Here is a 25,114-nt window from a genome sequence, read left to right as displayed (position 1 = left end):
GGCTTATAACTACCTTTAGTGATTTGATTCTTGATTAAGAATACTAATAATGAAGTGTAAGAACAAAGATGATAATGGAGAGAAAGAAAGAAACACTTTGTAAGTGTGAGAAATGATGCAAGTTTAATGCTTGCATTCATGAGTATTTATAGCCTAAAATCTCAATATAAAAATACATACTTTGTGTACCAAAATTGACTATATGTATACACCAAAATTGACTATCCATATCTATATTATTATTATTATTATAACAAATTAATATTAATATTAAAAATTACTGAATAATTAAAATTGAACCGGAAATCGTAGTAGACGATCGATCGTAGTACGAAAGCGGAGACTGTTCACGATGCCGCCGAAAAAGATGGGAGTGAACAGCAAAGCCGAAGCGGCTAGGGCAAGAAAAAACGCAACCGAATCGGAACGTAAAGAGCAAGAAGCGCGTGAGAAAGAAGAAAAATATTGGCGTGAAGCGGAAGGCGGTAAGTCACGCGCCGCCAAGAAACGCGAAGAAGAATCGGAGAAAAAAGCAGAAGCCGCCGCTCGAAAAGCCGAGGCACGTCGGTTAGCTGAAATCGAAGAAAAAGAACTGGAGAAATCGCTTAAGAAGGTGGATAAGAAATCAAATAGGGTTTCAATTCCTGTTCCTAAGGTTACCGAAGCCGAATTGATTCGGCGCAGGGAAGAAGAGAAAGCACAACTATTGAAAAAGGCGGAGGAGGAAAAACTGAAGATGAGTCGAACTGCGAAAGAAGAAGAGTACGAGAAGATGGTGCTGGTTGAGAATACTAATCGTGATGACTCGATAATTGAAGCGAGATCTGTTGAAGAGGCCCTTGCAAAGATGTCAGTTTCCGATGCCTTACCTGTTGATAAGCATCCTGAGAAAAGACTCAAAGCATCCTTTAAGGTTACATTTTATTCAACTCCTTAATAATTGATCTGATCTGATCTGATATATATATATTGTTATTGTTATAACACACATAGAATTAGAACAATTGTGATGGAAATTATATATGATGTGTTGGGCAGTTGATTAGTATAGTTGTTTGTGCAATTACTTTATTACTTGCAAATAGTTTGGAAAATGGTTCGAGCTGTTAGAGTGCGGATAGGAATGGTAGTTGTGTGTTTGATACATTTTTGATCATGCTATTTATGTCATTGATGATAGGGTATAGTTAGTCTTTCATTAGGTGAGATGGTGATGTTTACACCTTTGTTTGCCTGGGGTTTCAAGTGTCCTATGTCTCGTTGTGAACCTTACTGGTATGACTTTCATTGAGTATTTCAGTGATTTGGTAACATAACAAAGTTGTTTTTCTACGTTATGGACCTCCACTCTTATATGAAGTATTTGCACTCAGGAAACCCATTTTTACGTGTTTCACTGTAGTGTTAGTTGGGTTGTGGGTTAAGGAAAGTGTTCTACAGTAGTTGTTAAGCATGTTAAGTTGTTTGAATTGCATTTTTTTTTTTTTTTCCTTTCTAAGAAATTTCAAAATAAGCACCTTCAATAATCATAATCAATGATGCTTAAACGAAGTGCTAATTTCAACAGAAAACATGTACTAATAAAATTGCAATCTTAGAGACCCTTTTACTAGTAAATATACAAAACTATAGAAGCAAAACCAACCTAAAGAAAGGAGAGAAGGTAGAAATTGATGAATGAAAATGATGCATTTCTCCCAACTTTTTACTTGTAAGTTGAAGTCATCCAATACAAACTCTATGATGGGGACCCTTTAAGCCTTAGTTTTCGTTGATTGGCTTTAGTCAATATTCATTGGAACATTGGTGTGATATCTGCTTTTGCTTAATCATCGATATGTTTATTTGCAGGCTTTTGAAGAAGCAGAGCTTCCAAAGCTGAAAGCAGAGAAGCCTGGCCTCACTCATACCCAGTATAAGGACATGATCTGGAAGATATGGAAGAAATCTCCTGATAATCCACTTAACCAGGTAACATATTTACTTTCTCTCTGTTTATTTGTTATATTCAAGTAATTGTTTGAAGATGTATGGCCCTTAGCTACTTACGATTATATGTGGGTGTACCATGGGTAGACTAATTCAGGCATTTCGATATCTGGGGCTTAATATTCATTCTAATGTTTTGGCTGTGAGTTAAACTTTTTGTAGGTGGCCATTTGAAAAACCAACTATATGAAATTTGGCCGGACCGTAGGATTAATTGTATTTAAATTAAACAATATTGTGATTGTAATATGGCCAGGACATACACAACCTGTTTGCTAATAAAAAAAAAAACGTTTAAAATTACTAATTTCTAGTTCGAATCTATTTTAGCTCTTGTTGTGTCATACTGTCATACTAGGAAGGTAAGCCTTATTCAGTAAGACTTTTTTAACCAAAGAGTCCAACAAGGTATTTGATGTAACTCGTGCATAAAAAGATGAATATGAACGTCGATGATATAATGCAAGCCATTCTTTTCTTCTCTGTTGAATTATAACCTTAAAATGTTAAACCTATGTTATAAATCAAGATACACTACCACTGGATTGGCTTGTCCCCACGCAATATATTCCTTTGTCTAATTTTTTTTTCAATGTCAATGTATATCAGTCTGTTATTACTGAAGGTAATTATTAGACCATAGGTATTGAAATATTTGTTATTCTTTGGTGTTTTTTTATGAACATATAGAGTATTTTAGTCAAGTGCCCTAAGTAGAAGGATTGGTATCAAAGGGCCGCGTAGGTTTAGGTTTATTATGTTCAGATTACCCAGGGAAGATAAGTATTTTTATCGGCACAAGTGGGATATCCAGTGTCCGTTTCCATCCCTTTCCCTGCAACTAGGGTTTGAACATGAGACCTATTGTGAAAATATTAGGACGATAACAACTAGGTCAGATTGGTGATAGTTGAGATTAAATATTAGAAAAGCATATGAAAAACAGCCTCATGGGTGATTAAGAATAATGTTAAGCACAAGCAATTAATCGGTAATTAATCAGTCTGTTGTCACTAGAGACTACGTACGAGACATTGAGACTATGGGTATTGAACTATTGATATGGTGTTCTTCCTTTGTGCTTCTCATGATGATAGTGAACTATTTTAGTCAAGTGCGCTAGGTCGAAAGATTGGAGTTAACTGCTAGAAAAGTTATAATAAAACAACCTCATGGGTGATTAAGAATAATGTGAAGCAGAAGTAATTATTAAGGACTTGGTCCTATCTCTTCATGTATCAAATTCTAAGATTAATATTTAATTTTAATATTAAATAATAAAGGGTAATGATATCAGTTTAGGTTCATTATAAAACTAGTAAAATTTGTACCCTTAAATGATATGAGATTTGATTTGTCATCTACTAAACTGTATTGGTAAATTAATGGTCAGATAATCCTATGTGCTTTATAACTTTTTTACCAATCTGGTATAACTGTGTAACTAAGCCTTTCAACAACATGAAAGATTGTAGAAATTGGTAATCGGGATTAATTAGTCAGAACCTTGTAAGGATTAATTGGCCAAATAGGTGAGTAGTCGTAGGGGTGCTTGCTTGCCTTGAAATGTCTGGTTAAATCAATAAATTGCCACCACTGGTCAAATGGGTCAAAAAGGTCTAACATGTAAATAGTTGCCTAAAGGTTATTTCCATGATTTTAATTGGTAAAATTCTGATAATTTTGATAGTCCTCTTTTTCAAACATAGTTACAACAACACTAGTGCCCAATTCCACAAATGTAGTGTATGGGGGATGTTGCTGGTCATTTCTCTACCCTAAAGTGAAAGGTAAGTCGTTCATCCACCTACGGGTAAAGAAAATCGATTTTCCACCCACAGGTAGAAAGCCATCCCTCCCCGAGGTTAGAGACTGCTTCTAGAAGGGCCTCCGGCCAGTATATTTTTGACCTGTTGGTGTCTATCCTCCTGACCCCCTATATTGATAATATTCGTGCAGCTTCATAAATGAAGGTTATTAGACCCTGGCTTACTATCAAAACTGATCCCCAGGTGTAATATAGGCAGTAATCTTGGCATACAATTTCTTATTAATTCCGGATAATATGTGATTTGATCTTGTTTAATTTGATCTTTTACACATGCCAGATGTTATCTCTTACCTTTAAGTGTAATCTTATATCCCATAATAATGGGTTTGACAATTGACAGTAGTGTGACCAATCAATCAATTTTTGGTTAGACCGAATTGCTTTGCATATGTAGTGGTGCACCAAATCTCTCCCTTGTAACTCGTGGTTTGACGTTAGAAGTTAGTACCTACTTGAAACATGTTTTTGGAATGTTTCTGTCCCTGATCCATGTAGTATTTGCTGTTAAATTGCATAAAGGGGAGTCTGTAATTTACACATGTGATTGGGAACTTGTTTGATTGTTTATAAACTCAAAAAAGGCAAGGCATATTGTACATATGGTTGTTAAAAGTGGCATCTTTCTTTTGATACATTGGCTAGTCCTTGCAACAGATGACATTCTTCTTTGGTGTATCCTTTCAGGTTGTTGAAAAATAGGCTGCTATATGCAACTTCAACTGAATTGCTATGTGTCCTCTACCTCCAGGAGAGATTTATAGAGTGATGTTGCCGTTTAATGTATAGCTCCTCATAATCATATGTAACTTTTTAGCACCTAAGTAACTTATCGGTTTCAAACCTCTTCATATCCTTTTAAACCGTGTATGGTATCTGTTATGGTTTTTAACGTTGGAGTGATCATTCTACTCTCCTAAAGGAATTTTAATATTCCAAGTACATTTTGATTTCAATTTAAATCCTGTTTCCTACAGCATGAGTCATTTGGTACCGAGCCAAATTTGTGGTTTTTGACAAGAAGTTGCATCAGCTCTCGTATTGGTGTCAAATTTCTCCGCAAGAATCTGATACGAGAAATCCTTCACGGATTTATCCTTGGTCATTCCTCATAACGACATAAATCTATGTTTCATGTTTAATTATCATATGTTTTCGTTATTCAATTGGCAGATTATTCTTTGTCTACTCTGGTTTTCGAACATAATATATATTCACAAACTAGCGAAACTAGAATCACATTCACGTCTCAGTGTTTTGTATTGGTTATTATAACTATTAGTTTGTTATGCAAGTACAAAGCATTGTTGATTAAGAATGAGACAAGTTAAAAATGAAACTATTGAATTTATTTATAACTATGAATGAATTCTTTAAATGTTTTACAAATAAAAAAATGAAGTGTGACAAATACTATGACCATTTTTTTGATGGCGGTTGTTAATCAATCGTTACAATGAAAATACCAATAGCTTCTTCAACTGTGAGTGGGTGGGTAGTTAATTAATTTTCCAATTAAGGATCATAAGCTTTTCCCAACAGCCCGGCCACAGAGAAGGGCGTTGTCAGGTATTGGGTACTCGTCTCGCCATGACATCACCGGAGAATAAACACGAAGATAAAACTGTTCCCCAAGATACTGTCGCACCCAAAACTCGTTTCTGATATTCCACATCCCGACGTTGTCCAGTGCAACGTATATTGCTGTCCATGACTTTGGATATACCTGCATTTCAAACAAAAACATTCAATTAATACCCTCTACAAATTACTACTCCGTACCATTTAATGAGCCAAGTTCTTTTGACATCTAAAAGACTAATTTTTCCTACCTGCACAGTACAACGGAAGACTGCATCAACAAGATTGTAACTATTCCGGCTCGTGTCATTCCACTGTCCAACGTCCATTCTGTATGTATAATCAAAACTCAATATTAGCAACTGAAATTTGGCGTCTAGCTAGGTAGTAGTATAAAAGCTTGATAAAAAGAAATTAGTGGTTATACCCAACAACAAAGAAGTTGTATCCATCAAGATGCCAACTTTGAATAACATTCTCTTGATTCTCAAACACTATCTCAATAAAATCTCGAAAATTAGCACCCATGACTGAAGTGTTGAGATACGGGGCTTTACCCGTGGGTGCATCGGGAATGCTCCCGACATTAAATACTCCACTAATATTAAAGTAATCTGCCAGCTTAAGAGGTGTGTCAGGGGCGACGAATGACACACCATTAACATTATATCGTTGCTTTCTATTGATTATTGATGCATCACCGGCTATTCTGATGGTTCTGGTAATGTTAATCTGTCCGTAATGATATGACCCTTGTGGGTTGGGCCTTGGTCCACTAGCCGTTAGGTTGGTCCTGAAAATATAAATATATAAACAAAACAATCAAAATTAATCAAGAAGAAGTACGCCGTTCATTGTTAAAATAGTTAGCGTCACAGAAAGGCAGATATTGTTTATTTAATTACCTGATGGATCTAGCTTGGTTTAGAGACCAAGTGATGTCATTGTCAGAAGGTGGTGGTGGAGGTGTGCCGGACACTGATTTTTTGGAGTTGGAATAATGGAGAATAGCAGTCGTGTTAAGGGTTTGATTGCCGAAACGAGATGAAACTGCGATGTAGTAATCTTGTGGTGGTTGATCAGCAGTGACCAAAACCGAGTAGGATTGACCAACGTGAATATCTAGTGATGATAAGGAGGTTTGCACGGTGTGAGTCCCCTCGACCTCCACCAGCTTCATCGTGTGACCTTGGATTCTAAAATTTAAGGAATTTTGTAGACCCACATTTGATATCCTCAACCTGTACACTTTACCTACACAATTCGGTTCGATCGGTTCAAGGTAAATTAAATAATCATAATAAATACTGACAAGTAGTATAGGTTTATGTAAATTGTACATCATCAAATCAAATACTATACGTTATACGTACGTACGTACGTACCTTGGTCAACGCTATATGACACACCACCATCACCGCGACCATTGATCAAAACACCATCAGGGAATGGTAGTCTCCATCCGAGGTCCATAATTTTTTCAAGTGTCTAAAATTAATTAATATTGGAAAACATGGGAGTAGTATTAGAAATGGTGCACTGTATCGATGGATAATTAATAAATGTATTGAATTGAATATGAGAGTTTTTAGTTAGTTAGTCACCGTGTGATTAGTTGTGTACCAATCTCCAATAAGAATAGAGTAGTCATCAGCAGGATCCGGAAAGGGAACCGGAATCCTGGGCCTGCTGAGGATTTTAATGGCTCCAAAACCACCGGCGGATTTTTGGTAACCGAGTGAAGGAAAATAGAAAAAACTTCCGATCTGATCTTTAACTTGTAATTTGTACGTAAAGTTTTGACCCGCTGGAATCGGGCACGTAGTCCCGTAAACTCCATCTTCGTACGAATTCCGTCTTTGTTGTATTCCATTCCTATATATAATTCCAATTCCAATTATTTATTTATTTATTAAAATAATCAGTGTAGGTTAATTATTTATTAAAATTAAAATAATGCTGGTTAAGAAAAATCAATCACAATCAACGGGAAACATAGAATGTTATAGTGTTCACACTTGATGCTTCATTTATAAACTAAAAAATAACTTGACGCTGTGCATATAATATATCATAAATAAATAGAATAATACAGAGTAATGATTTCTTAAACGATAGTCCTGTTAACACAGGAGTAAATGTTGTATATAGCGGTTAGTTATTATTTTTCAGGTGTCGGTTTTTAACTGTATAACACTGTGGTAGAAAATTAATAAATATAGACGTACGTGGTTGTACATGCATATGCATATGCATAAAGGGAGGTACATTATAGTAAAAAAGAAAGAGGTAATCGATCGATGAGATTGAGATGTATACTATACCATGATATGAGAAAAGGATGAGGGAGGTTATTAAAGACATTGATGATGAGATTATCGTTGGTCACTGAATATATTTCAGGTCCAGGAAACTGCCCGTTTATCAGAATTCCCTGTACAACGTACGTTTAACAAAACATCATCTTATGTTAACACTATATATACGTACCTACCATTGTAAATAATTATACTTATAATCAACAAGATTTTGTAAGATATATATAAGCATGCAGTATATATAGATATAGGTACCTGTTGTGGGCTGGCCATAGGGTATATGTCTCCATATGTAATATTCCATGTAAAATAACGATATGGGTCTTCGCCATTAACCATCGCAATCACTAAAACAGCATATAGTAACGCAGACATTGGCTTACACCCTAAACATACTCCCTTATGTTTATGCATCTTATAAATCATAATTAGCTTAATTAATTTCAGTTGAATTCAATACAAATCAAATCAACAGATGATTGGATTCAATTGAATCGATGATCGAAAGAGAAATATTATTTATGTATAAATAAATGGAATGTTGCATGAAGATCGAAATAAATTATATAGTGTTTATATAGGAATTGAAAGCCAGAGGGAGTCATATTCGCGATTGGGTGGGTTTACGCGCATCTACCCCACTTGCATATCGCCTCAATTATATTATCTTTAATAACTTCAACTCTTGTTAATTAATATAATATTAAAATTTCAATTCATATAAATATCAACCTAATAATAATAATTAATAAATTCAAGTAAAGAGATCTAATGAAAACTATTTATTGTAGAGAACTCTCAGAACAAACAATATCAGGACAATCTACGTACATTATCTTTCCCCAATTTACATCCGCTTGATACTAAACTTAAAAAATGAAATTCTATACATACAATTCCAACTTACGACTTCCACTGCACCTCTCTTCACGTAACTCCAATTCCTCGAAATCAACTCTTCTCCAATCTCACGCGAACTTCGTCCGCATCATCGATGACATAAAGTACCGATTTCCATCGCACCTCCATTTTCAACGTCGTCACAGCTGCCGGCGTCACCACCATCACATCTAGTTTGAAGAAAAATGGCTATTTATTTATTTATTTTGTATCATTTGCGATTGATTTTGTCGAAATTCATTCTTAGTTCCAGTGCTGATGTTTCTTGGCTACTCTTGAGAGACTTACGCAATTGAAAGCAAACAAATTTGAGTTAAAGAAAAATGTATAACATAAATGCAGAGTTCGAACAAAAAATGCCGAGTTCAAACAAAAAATATTGAGTTTAGACATTTTTTTATGCAAATTTTGTTCTACAATTTTAATTATTGTTCTACAATTTTTGCTCAACACTTTATGTTTTACAATTTATGTTCTACAATCTTTTGTTCAACAATTTCTTAGTTCGAACAAAAAACCCTTAGTTCGAAAACAGAACCATGAGTTCGAACCAAAAACCCTAAGTTCGAACAATTTATGTTTTACATATTATGTTCTACAATTTCTGTTCTACAATGGCTAGATGCAAGATGCAAATTTTAGATTTTTGATTGATGTACACGAACAATTGATTGATCAAAATTTGAAGATGGGGTATATGATAGATGACAGAAGATTGAGATTTAAAATGATTTTGAAGGTATATGATAAAGAACTGCCTTAATTATTTCAGCTGCTCGTTAAAAATTTACGGCCAAAAAGTTTTGTTCGACTACAACCTATATTTGTTCACCCACAACCTATATTTGTTCGCCTTTATCGCCAAATTGTTCGAATTTAAAGTTTTTTGGGTTTTCGTCAATGATTAGTTTTTAAAAAATCCATATAATTATATAATTATAATTATATTTCGTATTATATTATATTATAGTATCTCAATATTAATACAACAACAACAAAACCCAATACCACATGAGTGGTGTATGGGGGAGGTGATATGTAGACACTCCTTCTCCTATCCGAGAATAAAGACAAGTCATTTCTCCACCCAGAGTGAAACACTCTCAAGAGTAGAGAAAGTCATCCCTCTCTTTATTCAACGGATAAAGAGATTGCTTCCGAGAGGACCTCCGGCCTTTAAGTAGGAAAAAGTTTTTAAAAAAATACTAAAACAAAAATAATAATAGACGCCATGAAAATGGTAGAATCAAATTTCCATGAGTTTTAAATCCTGCCTGGAATTTAATTTAGGCTCTAAGAGTTAGTCAAGTCGCCAATAAATCGACGATTGATGTCGACTCAATAGAGCCGTATATCTCAATATTAATCTATACACTGTACCTCCTTTTTTTTTACTTCCTTTTTTAATAACATGAGATATATATTTACTTTTATAATTTAATTTCAAGCAAAATTCGATACGACTGGACCCTTTATATTATCAATATTTATATTTATATTTTTTATATATAAAAAATAACAATAATCATCTTATAACATTTAATTACATTACAATAACAATAATCATCTGCCTATCTATCTGTATTACTCAACTATTTTACTATTACAATATATAAAACAAAGTTTTATACATTTTATGTGACAACCTTATTTAAACTTTTATTTTAAAAATCGATGATATATCAATTGATTAGAAAAAGCGGATTAATCTTAAAAGCAGATTAATCTTAACATTTAATATATTTTTCTTAATTACACTAAAATTATATTAATATTTGTAGTCATGTTTATCTTTACTAGAGTATATATGTTTTAGGAAGGTAATCACAACATATAATGCTAATACATCGAAAACTACTCATAATATAATATTATAAGTTGTATGAACTTAAAACTATATAAGACTACAAGTACTTTGAACATTACTCCTTATAATATATTATTAAGTTGTATGAACTTAAAAATATACGAGTACTTTGTAATTACAAATTACTCCGTATCATGCATGACACAATATAACTCGAATAATACCAATTAATTAATTAGAGTTGTAATAAGAAGAAAACAAGTAAAATGTTGAGAACAAGGAACACATCTCAGCCTTTGGATCTTTTTTGATCAATGCACCAAATTAAACCACCAATTTCTACTGAAAGGGTATTTTTGTCATTTGCCAATTACACCCTTACGTACTTGACAAAACCACGAAGGCTATTTATCAAATCCCTCAAAACCCTAACAGGCTCCTGGCGATCGGCTATTAACGTTTCTCCGGCGACCGATCGGTCATCTTCAACCTCGTTAACACCGTTATATCTCCGATTTATGATCATACGATTCTAACGGATTTAACGTTGATTGGTAAAAGCAGTCGATCACTCAAAAATTGCAGGATATACGAATTCTTCTCAAAATCAATTGATATTCACCTTCAATTTAAGCAAAATGGAACCAGTAATCGATATCAGTAACGAAGAACAAATCGAAATCCAGAATGCTGAAGGTATGTGTATTGTTTCTTCTTTAATTACATTTGATTAAATTTGGATGAAACAGTATTTACTTTGAATTTGAGTAATTTCTTTGTCAATCACATGTAATTTCCAGTTAAAGTGATAATCATAAATAGAATGAAGACAGAAACTGAACTGTTGTAAATTTCAAGTTCGTCAATCACATGTGATTGAGTTTAATGATATGTATTTTGTTGCATGATCGTTTCACTGCTGCGAATCAAATTGTCCAATCAATTAATCAATGGAAGAAGAATACAAAGCAATGGAGCCAGAAAACGAACCAATTGAAGTAGAATACGAGATCAGTGATGAAGAAATTATAGATAACGCTACAGGTATGTTTTTTTTTTTCCGTATTGGATCACATGTGATTGGGTATTATGATGATACATTACTGTGATTTAATACCTGTGATTATACTGTGATTGTATATATTCAATCACATGTGATTATCTTTATTTAATCACATGTGATTTTGTTTTATGTTAATACCTGTGATTATACGTATGATGAAATAAAACATATTGTAAATTTTTTCGTATTGGATCACATGTGATTGGGTATTATGATGATACATTACTGTGATTTAATACCTGTGATTATACTGTGATTGTATTTATTCAATCACATGTGATTATGTTTATTTAATCACATGTGATTTTGTTTTATGATAATACTATATGTGATATGTATATCCGTGTCTCTTATCATGCACTTGTTTCTTGTTAAAAATCACTTGTGATTGTTAAAGTCATTTGTCATATGAATGAGTGAATAACAGTTAAATCACATGTGATTGTCTTTATTAGATATGAATGAGTGAAAGTAACATATTAGTCACTGATCATGTGTTAGTTGTTTAAGTTATATTTAGTGAACATTTAAATCACATGTGATTGTCTATTTTTTTTGGACAGGTATAGATACACCAAAAGTAGCTACAACACGTAAAAACGAAACACCAGGTGGTTCATTGTATTATGCACCAATCGTTGATGAGAGTTTACTACCAGTTGTTGGAAAAAATTATGGAACACTTGAAGAGTGTGAAAAAATGTATAGGTTATACGCGTTTCATGCATGTTTTGACATACGAAAGTCAACTCAAAAGACTACAAAATCTGGGTTGGTGAAGCAGAAATATTACTTGTGCAATAGAGGTGGTGTGCCAATGCAAGTGAACTTTGACACATTGCAAAGTAGTAAAAAGCCAATTAGAAAAAGCAACATGGAATGCACCGGATGTAGGGCTAGGGTTAAATTCGATTAGGTGTATGGAACTAATACATTTATACTGTCCGACTTTCAAGAACACCATAATCATGAGTTGCTACCCCAAGAGTACCGACATTTAAGTAAAGCGGAAAGACAGATGAAGTATGCAGAGCAGTTGTTTGTATACCATTCGTCAGTGTCAAATATTGGTCCAACAAAAGCATACGAAGTTTATAGCAATATGAAAGGGTCTGAGAAAAATGTGCATGGGACTGTAACTGATTTCAGAAATTGGAGACGAGATTTGAATGTTTTTATTAATGCAAGTGATTCTCAAATGCTCGTTAACAAAATGGAAGAGCGGGAGAAATATGTTCCTGGTTTTTCATTTGAGTACAAGCTTGAAAAAAGTCAACTACATTCAATTTTCTGGGCCGATGAAGTTGCAAAATGCAACTACAAGGAGTTTAGTGACATAATCTCATTTGATGCAAAGTATAGAATGAACATGTATGTTTTCTGGCTCACTAGACTCTCTAATCACATGTGATTGACATGTTTTATGGCTCACCAGGGTTTGTAATCACTTGTGATTGACATGTTTTCTGAATTATTAAAGTTTACAATCACTTGTGATTGACATGTTTTCTTGGCTCATTATAGTTTCTGATCACATGTGATTGACATGTTATTTGGCTCATTACAATTTCTAATCACATGTGATTGACATGTTAATTGGCTTATTGACAGGTACAACATGAAATTTGTACCATTTACTGGCATAGATAACCACCATAGGTGTGTCACTGTTGCTGCGGGATTGATCATGGATGAAACAGGTGAGAGTTACACATGGCTTCTTACATGTTTCATGAAGACATTCGGGAAAGAGCCAAACATGATAGTGATAGATCAGGACAAATCAATGGCGATATCGATAAAAGCAGTTTTTAAGACAGCAAAACATAGACTATGCATGTGGCACATTATGCGAAAGGTGCCATCAAAGGTATGAATTTTGTTATCAAACAACAAATGTATTTAATCACATGTGATTGAAATGTTTAATGATACATGATTTGCTTAATATGAATGATTAAAAAATGATATGTAATTACAGATTCAAGAAGCAATTCCTACTATTGAAGATGAAGTAGAAAAAGACTTCAAGAATAGACTTAATAAGCTTGTTTGGAATATGTATATCGAACCAAATGTTTTTGAAGAAAGATGGGAAAAGTTGATGCACAATTTCTCATTGAAAAATGATAGTTGGTTCAAACATATGTTTGATATTAGATCAACTTGGATACCAACATATTTTATTGACACTGAAATGTTTGGTTTGATGCGAACTACTTCAAGATCTGAGAGTGAGAATGCTTTTTTTTTCAAACTTTACAAGATCAGCAACAAATTTGTTAACTTTTATGGACGGCTTTGAATCTGCAATGTTAAAACAGAGGTCAAAGTAAGAATCTTTGGATGCACAGACACTCAAGAAAAATCCAAAATTGTTAACTCAGCTGAAAATTGAAAAGCATGCATTAAAGGTTTACACACATGCTATTTTTGCAATCGTTCAAAAAAGAGATTTATGAAACAATGTATAGATGTTTATTGGATAAAATGGATAAGGAGGAAGAAACAGAAATCTATGTTGTTAAAGAGGAAAAAGAGAAGACAAAAGAGGGTTCGAATGAAGAAAAACAGTTCTTCCATTACAAGGTAAAATTTATTTACATCTATGTTTATGTTTATAATCACATATGATTGCTGATTCAAAAATGTAGCCACTTATATCAGAACCTGAGAAAAACATTTACATGTCTGTTTATATATGTAATCACCTGTGATTGGCCAATCCAATCAAAATCTTTTTATCAATCACATGTGATTGATAATATAAATTTTTTTTTTGAAGGTACTTCATAACAGCAAAGACGGATTAATGGTATGTACATGTAGACACTATCTACGATATGGTCTTCTGTGCAGACACTGTTTTTGGGTTTTAAAGAACAAGAACATAGAAGAAATCCCTGAAAAATACATAATGAGACGTTGGAGAAGGGACATAATACCACCCGAGTTAAGATCAAGGAGAAATAGATATGGCAATAAAAACATAGTTGTACAAGATTCTGTTAATGAAATTACCTCAGTTGTTTATGATTGTGTGGAACTTGTAGGCAGTGATGAAAAGATGCTAAAAGTGGTTCTTGAAAAACTTAAATTGTTGAAGAAAGAAGTTGAAGCTCAAGTGCCAAAACCTTCAAAGAAAAAAGATGATATAATTGGAAACATGATTGGAGTTTCAAATCCTAGTACAATAGAAATACAAAACCCACCCGTTGGGAATTACAAAGGATGTGCAAATGATAAGCGTCTAATGAGCGGAAAAGAGAAAGCAATAAAGGAAAGCAAAAAGAGAAAGTTTACTTATGGTAAATGTGGACGTGACGATCACAATCAGAGGACTTGTGACAAAAAAAAGAAAGCAAAAGAACAAGCAGAAACTTCAGAAATCTGAAGTTACTACTGAATTATTTAACGATTTTTTTATTTTTTTATTCTCTTTCGTACAATTGTGAAATTCTGATGTTCCTATGAAATGCTTGAATTACATTTTTTATGTTTTTATTTTCATACAATTGTGAGGTGTTTCAATCATATGTGATTAGATAAGCCAATGAAGAATCACAAGTGATTGGTAGATAATGAATAAGTGATTAAAAACACAAGTGATTGCCAATACAGAATCACAAGTGATTAACAATGAAGAATCACAAGTGATTGGTAGATAATGAATAACTGATTAAAAACACAAGTGATTGCCAATACAGAATCACAAGTGATTAACAATACAGAATCACAAGTGATTGTTAGATAATAAATAACTGATTAAAAACACAAGTGATTGCCAATGAAGAATCACAAGTGATTGGTAGATAATGAATAAGTGATTAAAAACACAAGTGATTGCCAATACAGAATCACAAGTGACTGTTAGATAATAAATAACTGATAAAAAACACAAGTGATTACCAATGAAGAATCACAAGTGATTAACAATACAGAATCACAAGTGATTAACAATGAAGAATTACAAGTGATTGCCAATGCAGAATCACAAGTGATTGGTGATTAACAATGAAAAACACAAATGATTGCAATGAAGAATCACAAGTGATTAACGATACAGAATCACAAGTGATTAACAATGCAGAATCACAAGTGATTGGTGATTAACAATGCAGAATCACAAGTGATTGGTGATTAACAATGAAAAACACAAATGATTGCCAAATACAGAATCACAAGTGATTAACAATGCATAATCACAAGTGATTCGTAGAGAATAAATAAATGATTAAAAATACAAGTGATTGTCAATCATAAACCATAGTATTACAAGTGATTAAAAACCATAGTCCATACAATGTGATTTACCATTCAACAAAAACATAGATATGCTAAAAAATATTGTGTACCAAATAACAAATTTGTTAACACATAAAAAGTTCAACAAAAATAACATCTTATATTTTTTTTCAACATAACACTTCACTTGATTTTTGGCAAGGACTCCTTTGATCTCTCAACCCGCTCATCTCTTGAGTTTTTTGCAGTCAAAACAACGTTCCTATATTCTTCTTTTGAATGAAGAATATTGAACCGATTTGCATTTATAATCATCTGCTTGGAATGCAAATTTAGAGGATGTGTTAAAAATTTTGCTGCATACCGAACTCTCAACTTCCTGAGCTGATTATTTTGAACCGATGATTCCGTAGCCAATTCCTCTGTCCAATCTGTCTCGGGTGTGGCTTTAAATCTGTCCATGTGGTACATGGCAAAAACTCCACAATCAATAGCATTATCTCTCGTAATCCATGGCATCTTGATTCTACTTGGATGAATTTCTTGAATCTTCTTCGCCATTGGATGATTTTGAGATTTAAGATGCTCACCAAAGCAATATTACTGAGAAAACAAATAAGAAAAATAAAGATCAGCTTTTCAAAATCACATGTGCTAATGATTGTTTGTAATCACATGTGATTGTATCATTCAATCACATGTGATTGAATAGTCTAATGACATGTTTAAATATACAAAACAAGTTAATTAAAAAAAAGATAAACTAACCACAAGGTTGCAAACATTGAGATATTTTGCGTTGAAGTGCATCGTTAGTTTAGCATTGTCAAGTATGAAGAGCTTTGAAACTTTCAAATCAAACACAAGGACAAAGAAATGATCATTTCTGCAGATTGGGAAAAACACATGTAGAAAAGATTTAAAATAAAACAATTAATTTTCAGCATAAAAAAATAAATTAATTATTATATTACAGAAAAAATAAACAAAAATGTAAAGTAAAATAACATACCAGCTCAGTTTTGCGGAAAGAAACATCGTTGGGAAACACTTTAAACAATGATGACACATTTTCTTGAAATGACTTGAGTTTAGCTTCTTTTTTCAAACTGTTGTCATACATGTATGATCACTGTATAAAATAAACGAACATATATTAAAATCTGTAACAAAATCAATGCAAACAATAAATATGATTAGCATGCTGAATCACAGGCATGTAGAATCACAAGTGATTAGCATGCTGAATCACAAGTGATTGGCATGCTGAATCACAAGTGATTGGCATGCTGAATCATAAGTGATTGTACAGTATGATATATGTACCTAAAATTTAAAAGTTAACTTACAATGATTGATGTTGGAAAGAAAAACTTTGTTCGGCTGGCTGGATCTCTATACCTACGCTCGTGATTTAGTATAAAACTCCAAATATCAATCACACCAGCCTCAATATATAAATCAGGACAAAGTGATTCCATCGTGACACGGTGAACATTCCAACCGGCATTTTTAACTTTAAATACAAGATCACTAAAAAATACAATAAAACAGAATTACTATTTGTCAAATACTGATTCTATGTTTGATTAATAACATGTGACTGCAAAACATAATCACTTGTGATTGACTAATATAATCACATGTGAATCAAATGATATAAAGTGCTAGTTAGATTAAGAAAAAAATATAGAAAACTCACCAAGCGTTTCTTTGCATTGAAAACAAATCCATAGCCAAAGCTAGTTCGGAGTTAGTCAACAGGTCCGAAACTGCCGTCAACCTATTGACATATGGAGAAGCCATAGAAACTTTTGTAGATCTCATAATCAGTTTCTTTTTTCCCCTTCCTAGACTTCTTCTCCTCACTAACATCCTCCCGAGATAAAAGATGAAAAGTTGGAGGGGTTAAACTCTTAAATGTTGGTGTAATATGAACAGCTAACATTGGAAGACTATCCAATGTTGTGGGTGCATTAACAAGTAAAGAAACAATTTCACAACATTCAACAACCTCGTTAACATTCAGATCAAACCATTGTGTCAAAGAAGCTTGCTCTTCAACATCTACATCAGAATTATCGGCACCTTTACAAATTTCTTTTACAACATCTTCGGGACCCTTACCCTTACCCTCATCATCTTGATCAAGCCGTACAACTTCTTCATTGGAATTCGCTTCATTCTCAGTTTCATGACCACTAACCTCTTCTTCTTCTTCTTCTTCTTCTTCTTCTTCTTCTTCTTCTTCTTCTTCTTCTTCTTCTTCTTCTTCTTCTTCTTCTTCTTCTTCTTCTTCTTCTTCTTCTTCATCATCATCATCATCATCATCATCATCATCATCATCATCATCATCATGCTTTTCTTTATCCTCATCATCATCATCATCATCATCATCATTAACATCATCATCATTATAATCATCATTAGCAGCCTTCTCCTCGCACTCAACCATCTTCGAATCATTTTTAACCTTAATCTCTTTATCCTCAGCCTTCTTCTCATCATCCTCAGACTTCTTTTCAAGCTTCTCATCAACATCACCATCATTGATTCTAAAAACTTGCTTCAATCTACTTTGATAAGATATCAAAGTCTTCTCATTTGGAAATTTTGATAAACCTTCAGTTATTTTCTTCAACAGAAATTGTTTCAAGTCATCAACCATTTTGAATTTCTCGTCAATGACTTGAAAATATTCCTGCAAATAGTATGAAAAAAGGTTGGAATAAGTATGAAAAATCACAAGTGATTATGTAAATTCAATCACAAGTGATTGGCATGCATAATCACAAGTGATTGGCATGCATAATCAGAAGTGATATTAATAAGTATGAATGAGTTTAAAAAATCATGCAGAATCACAAGTCATATGAATGAGTTTAAAAAAATACCTCAAGTAGACCAAAATTATCATTGTTATCTTCAATTTTTAAAAAGCCCTCTCCATCTGCTTCTGGATCATACTTTGGTGCAAGTTCCAAAGTACCAAATGATCCGAGTGAAGCCTCTCTGTTTGCACGAACAGTAATGGCACCTTTCCAGTTCTTAAAAACTGGACGTCCACGAACAACAGGAAAGAGATCAAACTTGGTCCTGTCCAGATATAACAGCTAAGACAAAAAGAGTAAAAAATAATAATTAAAGTTATTAACCAAATTGTCAAAATAGATGTAACAAGCATAAAAAAATGGAGAAGACAACTCACAGAAAGAAAGGTAGCAGCACCATTGTAGAAACTCTTTTTGGGAAAGTTTCTGTTCCAATTTTTTTGCTATACTTCAATGAATTAAGGAGATAACTACACCAGTTGATGTTTGATATAGCAACATCATCAGCCAGCCTTGTCAACACATAATCAGTCAACACCCCGTTTCTTTCACACGTAATTATCGTGTTCGTGAATAACATTATAAAATTCATCTCAAAAATGCTATCGACTTCAGGTGAGCTCAGAATCAAATTACAAAGTGTTGATGAACGGTAGCTCATACCTTCTTCAAACTGAGCCTTCCAAATTTTAACAAAAGCACTATCAATCTTAATTTCCAAAGAGCCTTTGTCAACACCATCATCTTCAATTCCAAAGACGTCTTTGACTGCTTTAGCATCAACTTTAATATCCCCTTTTCTCGTTCGTATAACCATAGCATCACCATCAAAGTTATCAACAACATAGTAAGCTAGGTTACCGGGTAACTCATTTATGTTGAAGCCAATTAAAGAACTAAACCCAAGTCTACGAACACATTCTTTTTGCTCAGCGGTCAAAGAGCACATAACCTTCTCAAATTGTGCAGGAGTGGTCCTAAGCCTGAGAGCAGGCAACTTGGAACTTTCAGGTTTATCAACAGCAACACCACCTTTTCGTTTCAGTTTTGGTTTACTATCTTCATTGGTAGAGGGATGTTCTTTCCTCTTACCTATAAAAAAAGCATTTTACAAAAGTAGATCAGTAATATTAAACCAAATAAATAACATATGAGGTCAATTGTTAACATCTATTTGTAATCACATTTGATTGAAACCAGGAAAGTGATTGGTAATGCAGAATCACAAGTGATTGGCAAAGCAGAATCACAAGTGATTGGCAAAGCAGAATCACAAGTGATTGGTAAATGCAGAATCACAAGTGATTGTCAAAGCAGAATCACAAGTGATTGGTAAATGCAGAATCACAAGTAATTGGTAAAATGCATAAATCAAAAGTGATGGCATTAATCACTAACATTACAATGGACAAAATGCATGCAAAGAAATAACTGTAAACATATAAATATAATGGTAAATAACACACATAAGATAATCACAAACAAATCACATGTGATTTGAAAAAGAAACACGAATCACTATATCTCTAAAAAAAACCCTAAAAATTTAAGAAAACAATGAAATACAATAAACAGTTGATTGATTGCTGAAAAAAACATTGTAAACACAAACAAATCACGAAGCAATATCTCTAAAAAAACTAAAAAAATTAAGAAAACAATGAAAATAGAACAAACACTTGATTTAGGATATCCGAATAAGATGGTGTTCCATTTTGGCCATATCAGGTAACTTACCTGTCCTCAACACCACAACCTCCGTTTTGGCCATATCCGTTTTGGCCTAACGACACCACCACAAAATAAACCATCCATTTTGGCCATATCAGGTAACTTACCTGTCCTCAACACCACAACCTCCAACAGAGAATATTGGCGGCCTTCAATTTAGGATATCCGAATAAGATGGTGTTCCATTTTATACTACAGTTTTTATTAACAACAAGACCTTAGTAAATTCTTTAGGAAACAAACGGACGACTTTAAAATATATTTAACGACTTAATAAAGTTCTTATATTAGACGTTGGAATATATTGAGTGCAATGTCTTGAACCATTTAATGGATCTATTTACGACAACTAATGACCTCAATTTCAATCAAGATTTTTGTCTCAAAAACTGTGGCAAATCATGTATTTCCGTAATTACAATTGTTTGTAATTACTCCAGTTCCCATCGTAGATGTTTAACCCAGATAATTAACGCGTTTATTAAAGATTGACGTTTAAATTTAGATAAACTGTTAACCACACAAACAGTTGGAAAGTGTAATCCTTGAACTAGTACTTCAGTTGACCCATGTTAAATATATATAAAGTGGTTCTCGAGAGTTTTGTTAAGTTTATATTTTAGACTTAAAGATATATTAGAGATTTTATTATTTGATAAATACGTGTAACTCAACAGCTTTTGCGGTGAATATTACGGGTTTTTTTATTAATATTACGGTAACGATATAGTAATAATTATTATAACAATACAGATGATAATTATATTATTATAAAGATAAATGTTAACATAATAAATAATAAATATAGTAATAGTAACTCTTACAATGACATATACGATCTTTGCAATTTTGACTATTACCGTGATTCACTTATGTATTATTCATAGACAAATATTACATAACCAAGCTCCAACCCCTTGCTTTAAGAAGTATAGACAGCTTCTTAAAGATTTACAAAACCTACACTAATTTACAAGAAACTAGCCTAAGCATTGAAAGATTGTGTTGTGAGAGAGAAAGAGCTGTGAAAACTCGGAACCAGAGAGATCTGAGTTTTCTGAATGAATGAAATGAATGTCTGAGGGTCTCTATTTATAGTATCACTTGGTCACCAGTTGCTTAACCATGGGTTGGCAGTTTTAAGTAGTTAACTAACCACGGGTCGCCAGTTTCAAATGGTTAACTAACCTTGGGCCACAGTTTCACATGGGTTGCCAGTTTCAGTCCCTGGGTCACCAGTTTTGGTCCTGAGGTCGCCATTTGCTAATCATGGGTCGTCATTTTCAATCAGTTAATTTCAAGTGGTTAACTAACCACGGGTCGCCAGTTTCACCCTGGGTCAGCAGTTGATGTAACTGGGTCACCAGTTGCACCAACTGGGTCTCCATTTGATGTAATTAAGTGGCCCAATGGTGATTTGCAGTCCGTGTTTGTCGTACCCTGGTTTATGATAGTACGTTGTTGTGTGCCGGCATATGTTTTTGACTTGAAGTTGACAGATGCACTTTCTTAGGGTTCCTTAGACTTGTAACAGTCACACACAATCCCCTGAATCACTTCTTGATGTTCTTTACAGCTGTATTTGAAGTATTCGGTGATTAGAGTTTTGTGTTTGTTTTTAGTGTTTGCAAGTCTTGGAACTTCTTGATCTTTGTATATGAATCAGATGAGCTTCTAGGTTCTTGATAGATCTTCATATACGTGTCTTGATTAAGTGTTGGCATTCCTGGTTAGTGATCTTGAGCCTTTATAGTGGTCTTCTAGGGTAGTTCTTGATTTTATAGTTTAAAAAACCTAATTTTGGCTCTTTTTACAGTTTTTTCGCTAAATGAGCCTTTTTTCGCTAAATGAGCCTTTAAAGTCCTGTTTAGCAAAACTTATTGGATTAGTGGGTTTATAGAACTATTTAGCTTGAATACATTTAGGATTTGAGTGAATATCATTAGTAAAAACAAGACTTTTTACGCAATATCAATAACACACATCACGCACAGACCAAAACACATCATGCATGATGGTTTGTGCGTGATGTGTGTTGGCCGAGGTATTTTCCGCAATCAACCATTAGCAACAAAAATAATAATACATATAATTATATATTACATATAATAACGTTCATTGAATTAAAAGATGCAAATTCATATACGCACACTAAGTGTTCGACGAAATGTCTTCAACAAATAACGAATCAAGCAAAAGAAAAGCGTAGTTACCCGATTTTTAGACATATTGAAAGATTTTTAGAACTCTAATAGCTCAAACAACAACTTTAATACTACGTATTTTGACGAATTTTCGGTCGATCAACAACTTAACAACCGAATGTGAATTTTTAGGTGTATGTTTGCATCTTAAAGGAGTTAAAGGGGTTTAATCACGGATGTAGATTGAAGTTTAACTATAATCGAGTGATTGACAAACAAAAACAACCGATGAACCGAACGACTAGTGGAAAAATGTCGTTTGGTGCGTATTTGAAGGTGTTTATTGCGTGTGTGGTTTAAAACTAAAATGGGCGCTTTATAAAACGAGAAACACATACCATGTGTGTTGCCGCTTGGTTAGTGCGTGAATCACTTACCACGTGCATGTTTTCCTTGGTTCTCGGTGAACACACACCACGCACCAAAGTACATGCATCATGCGTGGTGCGTGATGCGTGGTTAGGAGGCATTGCGATATCCATATTTTAGAGGCATATTGTTAAACACTTGTGAAAATGAGGGCATTTTGACCAATTTACCCGAAAAGTATTTACTTACCAATAACGCCCTAGCTAAACTTTTCAACTCCAACATATTTATTTATTTTTATATAACAATTTTTGTAATAATGAAGAGTTTTGATTGAATGTAACTTGGTTTCTACACTAATCAAATAATATATTTAGAGTTGCAAAAGTTTAACCAAATCAAGAGAATTATAAAAATCGTGAAAAGCAAGTCAAAAGAAATCACTTAAATAGATTAGCAACATTATATTAAAAGTAAATATTAATTAACAGAATAAAGTAATAAATAATAAATGACGGGTTACCACTTAAGTATAAATTTGAATGTTAAAAAGTTTTCGACTGTTAAAAATAGCCATTGCGTAACAAACTATATAATGTCAAAGAAAAATTAATTCAAAGTTCAATAATAAAGACTTTTAAAGAAAGCAAAGTAGTTAAATTATTTTCACGAAGAAATGAGAATAGTGAAATAAAATCCGTCACTTAAAAATGTAATTTCATTAGATGTTTTTTACAATAATTATTTATTTACTTTGCTAAAAAATTATACAATTCTATTGCAACGCGCAGACAATTTTACTATTTTTATTGTCAAAAGTAGTACGGATCAATTTTTGGTTTGCTTAAACTAATTTATTACTCGTAGTATTTGATTTGATTATTAGTGATAATCTGTACGACTTTACTGCCATGTAATTACGTGGATTTTTAAATTTGTACCTTAACCCTGCATCTTACTAATTTTAATATCCAAACTTTTGTATATTTTTATTGGATTTTTCTAATATAGCTATTTAAGTTGTTATTAAAAATTAATTTGATACATAAAATGATTGTACATTAAGCTAGCTGTGAGTAATTATTTAAAAAAAGTGAGTGATTATTTGTAATGTATAAACAATCCCTAAGAACTATCATTAGAAAATCTTACCCTATTTTATCCACTAATAAAACAAACTTTTTTGCTTCGATTATAGTTATAGTGACTTTAATTTAATTAGTGATTTATATTTAGGTACACCCAATTCGGGAAGCTTACCCGTCATGATATATGATATATGCTGGTAAACGGGTCGAGATGGGTTGGGTTAGGTCAATGATCCAATGGGTTTATGTAACGACCCGCCAAAATCGCTATTGACGCGGTACGTTATTCATTGATTTCAGAGTGAGGTACTGACCTCTACATGATACGTTTTGTAAACATTGCATTCTTTTGAAAAGGCGCACCATAATTGAATATCAAATTCCAAGTTTTTGACGATTGATGATTTCTACATATAGACAATCACCGTAATTAATAGTTTACAATACTACATCCGTTGATAATGCAGTCGAAATAAGATACATGGTGATGATTTTGTGAATGCAACGTTTTCTAGAATAAAGCATGTATGACTCCATGCACATAGCTTGTATCACATATAAGCAAACAGCAGAAGACTTCTAGGAACCTGAGAATAAACATACTTACAAGTGTCAACATAAAGGTTGGTGAGTTCATAGTTTTAATGTTGCGCATAATCTGTATATAAAGGTGGATCACAAGATTTCAGTTGTTTCGTCCAAAAACGTTTATCAAAATATTGTACAAGATTGAGCACCCTGGTAACTAAGCTTTAACGTTATAATAAGTACCCCTATTTTAACATACATGCAACCAACATGTACAATACACGCAATCCAACGTGTACTAACCTCAAATAGCATACGTCTGTTTTATAGTTCAGGCTAGGGTTTCTATACCTGGAACAGACGGGGATGTCAAGCCCTATGGATCCATATACAACTACTCGTGTGATGACCCGTCCAAATCCATTTGGATGAATACATCATTCATTGATTTCATAGTGAGGTTTTGACCTCTATATGGTACGTTTGTTAAACATTGCATTCTTTTGAAAAGGTACACCATAAATGAATATATAAATCCAAGGTTTTCGACGTCTGATGATTTCTACGTATAGACAATCATCGTATATAATAGTTTCTAACAATACATCCGTTGACAATACAGTCAAATAAGATACATGGTGATGATTTTGTGAATGCAAAGTTTTCTCGAATAAAGCATGTATGACTCCATA

General features: G+C 33.2%; 4 protein-coding genes across 4 annotated transcripts; 3 read left to right on the top strand and 1 right to left on the bottom strand.

Moving 5' to 3' along the window:
• The first annotated feature begins 270 nt into the window (after nucleotides 1-270).
• LOC139855490 (uncharacterized) lies at nucleotides 271-4,773 on the top strand. Its single transcript, XM_071844718.1, has 3 exons — nucleotides 271-913; nucleotides 1,852-1,971; nucleotides 4,505-4,773. Exons 1-3 carry the CDS (start codon nucleotides 353-355, stop codon nucleotides 4,517-4,519), a joined length of 696 nt encoding a protein of 231 aa, XP_071700819.1. The 5' UTR covers nucleotides 271-352; the 3' UTR covers nucleotides 4,520-4,773.
• A 467-nt stretch (nucleotides 4,774-5,240) lies between these two features.
• On the bottom strand, nucleotides 5,241-8,097 carry LOC139855489 (L-ascorbate oxidase homolog). The gene is made up of 8 exons (XM_071844717.1): nucleotides 7,972-8,097; nucleotides 7,723-7,832; nucleotides 7,003-7,273; nucleotides 6,784-6,886; nucleotides 6,304-6,652; nucleotides 5,826-6,191; nucleotides 5,650-5,728; nucleotides 5,241-5,543 (listed from the first exon to the last, which is right to left on the bottom strand). The coding sequence occupies exons 1-8, from the start codon at nucleotides 8,089-8,091 to the stop codon at nucleotides 5,340-5,342; spliced, it is 1,602 nt and encodes a 533-aa protein (XP_071700818.1). The 5' UTR covers nucleotides 8,092-8,097; the 3' UTR covers nucleotides 5,241-5,339.
• Nucleotides 8,098-10,998: 2,901 nt separating this feature from the next.
• LOC139855356 (uncharacterized) lies at nucleotides 10,999-12,402 on the top strand. The gene is made up of 3 exons (XM_071844580.1): nucleotides 10,999-11,119; nucleotides 11,384-11,467; nucleotides 12,056-12,402. The coding sequence occupies exons 1-3, from the start codon at nucleotides 11,062-11,064 to the stop codon at nucleotides 12,400-12,402; spliced, it is 489 nt and encodes a 162-aa protein (XP_071700681.1). The 5' UTR covers nucleotides 10,999-11,061.
• A 102-nt stretch (nucleotides 12,403-12,504) lies between these two features.
• On the top strand, nucleotides 12,505-13,791 carry LOC139855355 (protein FAR-RED IMPAIRED RESPONSE 1-like). Its single transcript, XM_071844579.1, has 3 exons — nucleotides 12,505-12,857; nucleotides 13,098-13,356; nucleotides 13,468-13,791. Exons 1-3 carry the CDS (start codon nucleotides 12,505-12,507, stop codon nucleotides 13,789-13,791), a joined length of 936 nt encoding a protein of 311 aa, XP_071700680.1.
• The last annotated feature ends 11,323 nt before the right edge of the window (nucleotides 13,792-25,114 follow it).

The sequence above is a fragment of the Rutidosis leptorrhynchoides genome, chromosome 6 (assembly GCF_046630445.1).
Source record: "Rutidosis leptorrhynchoides isolate AG116_Rl617_1_P2 chromosome 6, CSIRO_AGI_Rlap_v1, whole genome shotgun sequence".
Classification (NCBI taxonomy): domain Eukaryota; kingdom Viridiplantae; phylum Streptophyta; class Magnoliopsida; order Asterales; family Asteraceae; genus Rutidosis; species Rutidosis leptorrhynchoides.
The sequence above is the reverse complement of the archived record's forward strand: the minus strand, read 5'-3'. Positions and strand labels throughout refer to the sequence as shown.